At 38.6% G+C, this 10,212-nt stretch overlaps 2 protein-coding genes across 2 annotated transcripts; both read left to right on the top strand.

Moving 5' to 3' along the window:
* The first annotated feature begins 2,645 nt into the window (after positions 1-2,645).
* LOC110678149 lies at positions 2,646-3,956 on the top strand. The gene has a single exon (XM_021850768.1). The coding sequence runs from the start codon at positions 2,646-2,648 to the stop codon at positions 3,954-3,956; it is 1,311 nt and encodes a 436-aa protein (XP_021706460.1).
* Positions 3,957-5,908: 1,952 nt separating this feature from the next.
* LOC5576246 (CCAAT/enhancer-binding protein) lies at positions 5,909-9,859 on the top strand. The gene has a single exon (XM_021849793.1). The coding sequence runs from the start codon at positions 6,905-6,907 to the stop codon at positions 8,072-8,074; it is 1,170 nt and encodes a 389-aa protein (XP_021705485.1). The 5' UTR covers positions 5,909-6,904; the 3' UTR covers positions 8,075-9,859.
* The last annotated feature ends 353 nt before the right edge of the window (positions 9,860-10,212 follow it).

Consider the following 10,212-nt stretch of genomic DNA (forward strand, 5'->3'; position numbering starts at 1 on the left):
CAAAATATGGTATTCTATATAATTACCGCTGTATATGACAGAGCTTCAAAAGTTGATTATACAAAAGTGACTTTCTAAAACCGACCTTATTCCAATAATTGAGCTTTCTTGGAGCAATATTTTATTATTTTGAAATCCGTTTTGCATGTTGTGTGAAGTAAACATATTTTCCGATAGAATTAGCTTTTCATCCTATTTTGTTTGATATACATCTTGCTCAATACAAAACATCGAAACTTCAGAAGACACTTCAAAAATGTAATTTTGTGCAAGATTTTATTTTCTATGCTTTATAAACCTAGTTGTATCTATATTACGACTGCATATTATTCAATTTTTTTTGTTGCTTCAATATTTGATGACATGATGAACATTTGCGTGAAAAAAAGCTTTTAAAAGATGAACTATGCTCTGAGATATACCGTTTTCAATGTTTACGACTACTTTTCGATACACTCCTTAGTAGTGTAGTAGTGTCATTACTCATACTGTCTAGTCGATATGGTTTTGAAAAATTTGTCATTTAAGTACTATTCTGACTACTACTGTCTTTTACGTAAGATTAGAGCATTAAATGTCAATTGTCGTCAAGTCTTAACAAAATTAGGCTGTTTGGTAGTAGTTCTAGTTAATTTCGATTTTTGTTGTTGTATTTATTGGTCATTACGTTCATATATTCTTAAAGAAATGCTTCATTTTATATGTCTGTTTAATGTGTACCCTAATGATCGATCTCAGCGTCTTACTTTCCATAGTCATCATTATAGTGAATATTTAAGAGTAAATTTACTTTAGGCTTCTATTACAGTCCCCTACAAGATTCACTTTTCGGTGGCAAATGCAATGCTTCACAACGCCTACTTTCTCCTTGTAAATTTTGCGAATATGAAGCTGTAATTATATTATTTATACCATTGTTACAAAAGAGGTATTTCTTATAATGGCAATGTAAAAACCATATTAAAATAAGCTTGTCGCCACTTATTTCTACTCAGTGAATCTAGTAGCCATTTTCCTCAGAGTAATATTCTCTACGTCGTACATGATAACGATGTGTCTAGCTAGCTAACAGTAAGAGTGGCTTCGGATCATTCTGGTTAGCAAAAGGCAAACTGATCGTCACCAATAGTATTAATGTCCACTTCGAATAGATTAATTATTTAAAATGGGCATCAATTCTATCAACGACGCAGAATGTCCATTGGATCACATCTGAGATATTATTGCGTCTATGCCATATGAATTACGACGCGGCTTTAAGCAAAATATGCCAAAATGTGATACCACCACTACAGGTTACGCCTTTGGTTTCCATTATATGGGCTAATGGATTATGCCCTCCCATCGCGGCAAGGTCGCATAACCAAGGGGAGGGAGCTTTGCCAAAGTAACCATTTTGCATTCTTATTTGTGCACGATACACGAGCACGATTATGCTTCATCGCCAAGAAAACGAAAAGATTCTGAATAGACTTTGAACCGAACTAAGATACCTTCAGCAATGCTTTGCTGTATGGCCGCAGAAGTTACCACAAAGCTAATGAATGCCCTTTAAGCATTGCGCTGATCATCAAGCTTTGTCCTAGCAATTGACCTCAAAGGATTCACATTTATGGGACAACCGCATTTCAAAAGACACACTTTTGATCTTTGAAGCACTTCACAATTATCAAAAAATCAGCTCACTTTTCACATAAACGATTTTAATTTTCATTTTGGAAATTATGCCTATCGTCCATTATGCCAAACATCCATTATGCCAAATGTCCATAATGCCTAACGTCCTTATGCCTTACGTATTTATGCCTAACGTCGTGCACCCCATGGACAGTTCTGGAGAAATTCCTGGAGGAATATATGAACATTCATTGAACAATTTCGCTGGAACTCAATGAGAATTTTCTGATTAAATTCCGCAAAAAATCTTTAATACGGGAATCCGTTATATAAATACTGAACAGATGTTCCTAGTAATCTCTTAAATCGCTTTGAGAAAAAAAAATCTGGTGGAATCCCTGCAATCATTTCTAAAGAAAATCTCAAAATAATTAGACATGAATTTCTGGGAGATCCCTGACGGAATTATTTAAATAATATGATTTAAATTTCATACATAGTAGTGTGTGGTCTTTCGATTCTGTTACATGCTTATGTAAGGTGAGCAACGGAATCAAGACCAATCGTGTTTGATATTTGAATCAAAAACTATTCGTAGAAAATTGAAGTGGTTTGGTTCCAGTGGAAGCATGCAACAAAAATAATGAAGAATGATGTATAAAAATGTACAGCAAAGACAAAATGGTGTTTTAACATTGAGCTCTCTCGATATCGATTTATGATTGTATTGATAGTAAACGTTTGAATTGCTCTTATTTAGTATTATAAGTTGTTTGAATCTTCAAGAATGTTTATTATAGTTCATAAATATTTTTTTTCTCAAGTAAAAATTAGAAAAAATAATGGGAGCCAATAAAAAAATAAGTTATTTCGCGATAAAAGTTACGTTGTATCGAGTTACGTTATGTCGAGGTATGATTGTATGTCAATTTTTTGATTTACACATTCAGACACAAAGTGAACAACCTTAGTGAATAGCATATGCGAGTGCAAATTAAATTAAAATCAGCTGGCGATAACCGAGCCAGATGAACAACCTTAGTTTCCCCCGTTTGGGGAAAACCTCTGGCGGAGGTTCCAGAGAAAAAATTATGGTGATTGAAAGACAAGAGGAAGGCAAAAATCTTCATGGCGTGTCTCCAGTGCTAGTGGAGAAGACCATCCAAAGTTATTGTGGAACAGTCATTGCTGCAAAGAAGACCAAGGATGGAAAAATCTTCGTAACAGTGCGGAACGAGAGCCAAGCCAAAAACTTGGCTAAAATAAGCAAACTAGCTGATGAAATAACGGTCAAGGTATACGAGCACAAATCACTGAACTCGTGCAAAGTCGTCGTCTTTTGCCGTGATGTGAAAAATGATACAGACGCCGCTATTTTAACAATCGTAAAAGAACAAGGAATAACGGAAGTAAAACAAATTATGAAGGGCCCGGAGGACAACAAAACCCCCACCGGCATATTCATATTGACCGTGAAGGGAATCTGTCCTCCCAAGGAAATAAAACTAGGATATCTGTTACTGGAGACCCGGCCATGGTACCCGAACCCGCTAAGGTGCTTCAAGTGCCTCAAGTTCGGACACACTAGCAAGGACTGCAATAGTGAAAAAAAATGTAGCAAGTGTGGTGAAGCATTCCACGATGAATGCAACAACGAAGCCAAATGTGTGAACTGTAAAAATGAGCATGGCGCTTTCGCCAAGGAGTGTCCAGTGCTTGCTAAGGAAAAACAAATCACAAAGCTAAAAATCGACAGGAACATTACCTTTTGGGAAGCCAGGAATATTGTTGAAGAAGGACTCAAAACCAAGTACTCAAACACCGTCAAAGCTTCGATCGACGAAGAAGTGAAAAGGCTTACAGAAGAAAACAGTGCTCAAAGTGCAAAAATCGATGAGTTAAACGAAGAAAAAAAGACATACGCTGAGACCCTGAAAAATGAACTGGAACTACAATTTGACGCAAAACTGAACCAATATAAAGAGGAGCTGAATAACTCCATTCAAGAAAAAGTTAAGAAAATGGAACAAATGGAGGAAAATATGCTAGCACTACAGAAAAGATGCGAACACCTCGCAACTTCGTACAAAGAAGAAAAACACCGAAGAAAGCAGGCTGAAAAAGAAGTTGAAAAACTTAAGGAGAACTGCATCAAACTGGAGCAAATGCTGAAACTTTACGGTTATAAGGGAGCCCCTAAATATATGAGGAGCCAAGAAAACACCATACAATCACCCCCCAGGAAGAAGAAAGGAATCACCGAAATGACACCGTGTGATCAAATAGAGTATATCCATTCAGACTCAGAGGAAACCGATGAAACAGTCAATCCAGGCTAATCAAAAACCAGCTGCAGAAGCAGGCGACCAAGGCAGCCAGGGCCGCAATCAGCCCTGTATGAAGGACGGACCAGATTACTATACTATACTATCCATTAAGTAAATAAACCCTGTAATCTTATACCCAAGACCTGAATGACCAAGCGGTTAAAAGGTCTCTAATAAACAAACAAACAAACAAACACATTCAGAAGTGGCCATGCGGAATAATTGCCAGGAAACTGACCACCTGGATAGCAGTTGAGGTGAGTTTGCCGTGAACATTTTTTCAAACAATTCGAGAGATTCCGAACCCAGGCCAATTAGATTAAGAAATCTTCGTTCCCGATACCCTCAAATAATTCCGCTCGATCATCTCTGAGTTGTGATTTGAAAATGGTTAAGTATGACACCCAAATTTACCAGTTTGGAAGAAACAAAGAATTGTTGTACCGTGAGGAATCGAAATCAGTACATCTAAGAAAATTAATCTAAATCCGTCCACTTCATATAAAACGCCTACTATTTGTACTACTACTGTATCTGGGATTGATGCCACGGAGGTTCTATCATGAAAACTATCTAATTTGACCAATGATCAAAATCGACACAGTCTCTACAAGTGGAACAGTTTTATAAGAACTTGTTGAAAAATGATAAATAATCGCAATATAATATAATACAATAAATCGCAATGTAAAAATGTTTTTGTGTGAAAAATATGCTGTCAATAGGAAGGTTAATGAACCCTGAAAAATATTTGAGTAAATAATCTGAAAAACTATTAAGATTCGAATGTTTGGATTATGAGTTTTGTTCAGAATTTGGGACTTTTATTTAGCCAATTTTAGATTACAAATAATAGTCATCATATTAGTGGATTTCATTGAGAACGTTCAACGTGTTTCATACCTATATAGAATTTAATGTTGATTTGTATCATTTATTATTTATGTCAAGTCAAATAATCAAATTAGAGAATTTTTTGAACGATGAATGAGTTTCTTGTATGAAAATCAATGCTTGATTAATCATTTTTCTACTACAATGTAGGTACAGTCAGATCTCCATGCCACCCACTATACGCCTCCAAAATTTATCGGCTGTGGCCAATCGATTCAGTAAGTACTTAGTTAATAAGTTCATAATCCGCTCGACCACAAACGAAAATTCAGCTTCATCATATTGAAAATGGATGAAAAATTGCGGTGAGTGGAAAAGAGGTGTCAGCGTCTTATGAGAGACCTAACTGTTTTTGAAATAGTCAAATACTAAACTGCATGATTGTAATTATTTTCATCAACTAAATACTCCATCGTAGAGTGAAAAATGAAAACAATGAGAACAGCATCACTTCTAGACGGCAAACAATCATCCACATTCAACAAGTGGCCAAGTTTGGAACGCATCTCTTTTCCTCCATACCATCCCACCTACACAGCCTACGCGAAAGATTCTACGAGAGGCGAGAAACCCAACTCGAACGTCATCGCTAATAAGCGCATAGAGCACCGACGCCTGTTCGTCCATGCTGCTTCTGGGGCCACTGAATAACAGTTCGCACAAAGTCGCGCGCGCTTCGTAGCGATATTACGCGAGAGCAACGGAGAGTGAGAGTGCCGTTATTCCGTCACAAGCAAAAGAACCGACCAACCGCGTGGCGAAGGCGATTACGACGCGATGGGTTCAAACTCCACTCCGGTATGAGGAAACTCTCACTCTCAAAGTCATACTGTCACCCGCTCGGGCCACACTCGATGCGAATACGATGACCGGTGCTGCGGTGGTGAATCGGGTCCGTGACGAGACCGCCCTACCCCAAACTCGCCGTTACAAAGATGCGGCCGACACCCGACCGACGAAGGCAATGATGACGACCGGCTTGCTGTGGCGTTCTGCATGCGGAGAGAATTTACGTTCGCGAGAAAGAGTTTTGCTTTTTTATTTCGATTGATACCAGGTTGCTTAATACTGTTTTGCCTCACTTAAGTCTAGGCCATCCGACTGTCAACAGCGAAAATTGCGCGCGCTCTCTCTCGGCGGCTGAAGGCTGTTCTTTCTCTTCCTCGGTTAGTGGATTTGGTTGGTCGTTTTGGAGTTTCTTGGTTTTTGACGTCTGATTCGGACATTAGCCGAAGTTCGGTGGTGAAGAACGGTTCAAGGAGGTGGGAGAAGATCGGTGCTAAGCAAAACAGAACAACCCCTCTGCCTGTGGTGTGTCCCTTGAGTGGTAGTAGTAGTAGTAGTTGTAGTACACCTATACTCAAAGGGGGGCTACTTGCAGCAACCCAGTAGTGTGTCAGTCGGTGAGAAAGTGCACAGACGGCGCTCGGGTCGACAACGGGTGCTTAGTGGGACAGAGTGAGAGAGACACCGTGATTGGGTTGTGAAGAAGAAGTTGTTAATATATAACAAGTTGCATCATAGTCTTAAGACTTCAGTCTTAAGAAAGTGAACCACCAATAAACATCTTTCGCAAAAAAAGAAAAACACGCCGCGACGCTGGGAGCAAACAAGCTTTGGGATTCCGCGCGCACAATCTCAAGCTATTTTCGGAATTTTGCAATCCTGACGGTGAATTGTTTTCGTGGCACGCGAATCCGCTCTCAAGGATTTTCCGGGATCGTGCAGTACCGTTGATTAGCAGGAAGCTGAATTTTATCATTGGAGTTTGACGCCAGGATAACAATGGATTATTTCTACTTTTGGATTTACAACCGAAGAAAATGAAAATGTGGATATTTTGAATATTCTGGGTTTTTAAAAATTGTGACGGAAATGGACTGTTGATGTTTTGTTGTAAACAGTGTGACATGGACTGGAAAAAACTCGAAGAAAAAGCAGTGCAATAAAATTATCCTCGAAGGAAAAGTGCAATCGGAAAACAATAAGAATTTTCTCGTGCAATTGAACATATAAGGACTTTGAAGCCTACATTGGAAGAATCTGTGTGTAGTGTCTAGCAAAATATGGAATCGCCTCAAATGTACGATACGAATCAAATTCAAGTGCGAAGTGATATCAAAAAATTAACAATGGCAGCGAACAGCACAACCACCAACAACAATAATGCTTCGACGCCCAATAATAACAACAACTCCCCGACGGCAGTCAACCAGAATACGTTGGCTTTGAAGCAGCAGCAACAGGCTCAACTGAATCAACACGCACAATCAAATGGAAATGCATTGGCCAACGGGAATATTCTGTCCAAGCAGATGCTTCAGCAAATTCAGTATTCGCAGAGTGAACTAGACGAGCTTACATCTCAAGAAATTTCTTTGGACCTCCAACATCTGATCGATGATCAGTTCCGTGACCCGGAGGCCCTCGGTATCTTCACCGAAATGGTTACCGTTGGTAGTACCAATGGTAGCGTACCAAACCCTTTGGTTCAGACAGCGGCTGCTAAGGCACTTCAGTTACAGCAAGCTCGATTGTCTCAGCACACAAATGGAAACAGCTATCAACGATCTCTGGCCTACATGCCACAACCAGTTCACACTGGTGCAACCTATGCTAACACTTCGAGTGACGAGAACAGCAGTGTAGGTTCTTCGGAGTCAGCTAACATCAAAGAAGAGCCCGTAGATCCCAACGAGTACCGTCGCCAGCTGCAGAATAGTGGAGCACAGTTCATGGGTAATACGACCTATCAGCTAGCAGGCGGTGGTGGTGGCGTCGGTACGGGAAACTACGTTACCAATGGTAATGGAAACACCTTCTCAAACCTGACTCCGGCCACGGTGTTGCATCACCAAGCTTTGCCTCATCTTGCCGGAGCTGCCCATCTGGCAAATCTTACCAAACACAACAAAATGTTACCCCATGTTGCCCGAAAGTCGGTTCCAAAGTCGGTAGACAAAGGAACTGACGAATACCGAAGAAGGCGCGAAAGGAACAACATTGCAGTACGGAAGTCTCGCGAGAAAGCCAAGGTGCGATCGCGAGAAGTCGAAGAAAAGGTGAAAACTCTCATCAAAGAAAAGGACCTCTTGCTGCGGAAGATCGAAGAGAAGAACAACGAAATTCAACTCTACAAACAACTCTACATGCATCTGATGAACCACAGCAATCCAGAGATCAATCAGATCTGCCGCAGTGCGTTGAATCTATCAAACATGGGTGATCATATGTAGATTTAGTGATTTTATTGTATGTAATCATCTTCACCCCCTCCTGTTCTTCATAACGTGAAGTGGTCTGTCCCTAGTTTGTAGTAAATTAAAACGCAAATCGCGCATTATTTAGTGGAAATTTGTAGATTGAAAATCTTTGTAAATATAATTAGATACCTGGCGACGGGGAAGATTATGTACGATTTGTATTGGAACTGATGGATATAGTTTCACTTGAAATTGGACCATTTTGATGAACGTTGAACCAAAGACAGTATGTGTAGAAATGTGTTAACTTCCCTTTGAAAACGATGGGGAAGAAAACTGTAAGTGTTGAGCTAAGCGAGGCAAAGCTGATTTATTTTTTGGATGGAAATGGATTACCTGTACATATACTTAATCAATTTTATTTACCATCTTCAGCTGCTAAAGTGCAAGAAAGTTATATTTTCTACTTAACACAGGACAGCTTCCATAAGACTTGTTTTTATTATTATTATCACCACCTTTTTTTAAGATTAATATTTTATTCGTTTGTGAATGTTGAATAAATGTTTAGAAAACGGCTTATAAACCAAGTGTTATGTTTGCTCGACAGAAAGAAATATTTCTTCAGCTGAAATTTTGTTGTTTCCTTTGCTCGTTTATTCGTAACTTGAGAAGATTCATTGTATAGAAAAAATCGTAAAATGCAGCAAAAACCCAAGGTCAGTCACAATTTGCCTCAGATTATCTTCTGTTTCCCTTTCCATGGCTATCTGTATTTATAGGATTCACTAAATGTATTTCTTTCGTAAACAGTGAAAAACGTGATCATTAAGAACCGAAGTTACCAATCTCAGCTTGTTAGGATAAACTGTGTAGAAAATCTCATCCATTCAATCAGCTATGTAAAACATCCATACAAAGATAAAAAGACATCTATTTATGTATACTCTTGTATCAAGCGACCAAACGCAGAAAAAAAATCCAACCACTGTGTAAATTTAATTCCGCAAAATCCCTCGGAGATCGCTGCAATAATAATTTTAGTAGACCGAAATCGAACCAGACTGATAAGCACCATGTATTGCGCACACTGGTTCAGAGAAGCTCGGTAGCAAAAGGTGTAACTAGACCAATTTTGCATAGAGAAAGTGATCTAGAATTCTAGTTTGTAGTAGACAAGACAACAAAGAATGGAAAAAATCGAAAGTGACAAGACTCAAACAGCCGTACTAAATATTAATAATCAGAATAGTTTATCGAAACACAAGGCGACAAAGTACCTTTATTTCCTTTTTTATGAATATTAATGTCTGATGGAGTAGATATGCAAATCTTAATCATCCGCAAACGGTGAGAATCGAAACTAATATTCGTATATACATAAAACTCACAGCTAGGGAAACTTAAAAAAACCGTAGAAACTGAGACGGATTCGTTACCATGTTTTAGGCTAATGCTATACTGTAAAACTGTGGACTACTACTAGAAAGTAAGTTTTCTCTCAAATTAGCTAAATGAACGGGAAAAACAGTAATTTGTTTTTGGATGTTTTATTGAATCCTTAAAAAGTTTTTTTCTTTTGATCTGTTGTTGTCATGTATCATTCTAAAGCAAACGATCGTGGATGCAAGTTTGGCTAGTTTTTCCTGATAAACGAAAACTGAAAATTCTATTATTAAAGCGTAGAACACATACAAACCTGAAACAAAAACACACACACACGATTATACAAGTACTGTATTTTTCTCAGCTTGAAAAGTCTGTTTTGAAAGTAAGAAATCAAATAAAGAATGTATTAAAAGGTGAATAAAACGAAAACGTGTTTTCTTCATGGTGGTCTTCTCTTCCTCCTGTGCTAATCCTCGTTTGTTTCTGCCTTGCTTATGAGTGGCTACTATATTAGATGCCGGATCGCTCCTCTCAATGAAATGCAGCGTCATCGTTGTTGGCAATGCATCAGCTGTTAGACAAAATGGATCGGCGTCCTGCAAAGTAAGTATTCTCTATGTATAATGAGAAAAGTGTCTTGATATACATTGTCGGTATATTTAGATCAAGTTCACAGTGCTTTCACCCAAGCGATCTGTGGCTATCAGTGTAGGATTAGGGATTTATAGCTGATTTCGCAAGCTAAGGAAATGAGAAAAACACCTAAAGATTCTTTACGAATT

Source organism: Aedes aegypti, chromosome 3 (assembly GCF_002204515.2).
Source record: "Aedes aegypti strain LVP_AGWG chromosome 3, AaegL5.0 Primary Assembly, whole genome shotgun sequence".
In the NCBI taxonomy this organism is placed as follows: Eukaryota; Metazoa; Arthropoda; class Insecta; order Diptera; family Culicidae; genus Aedes; species Aedes aegypti.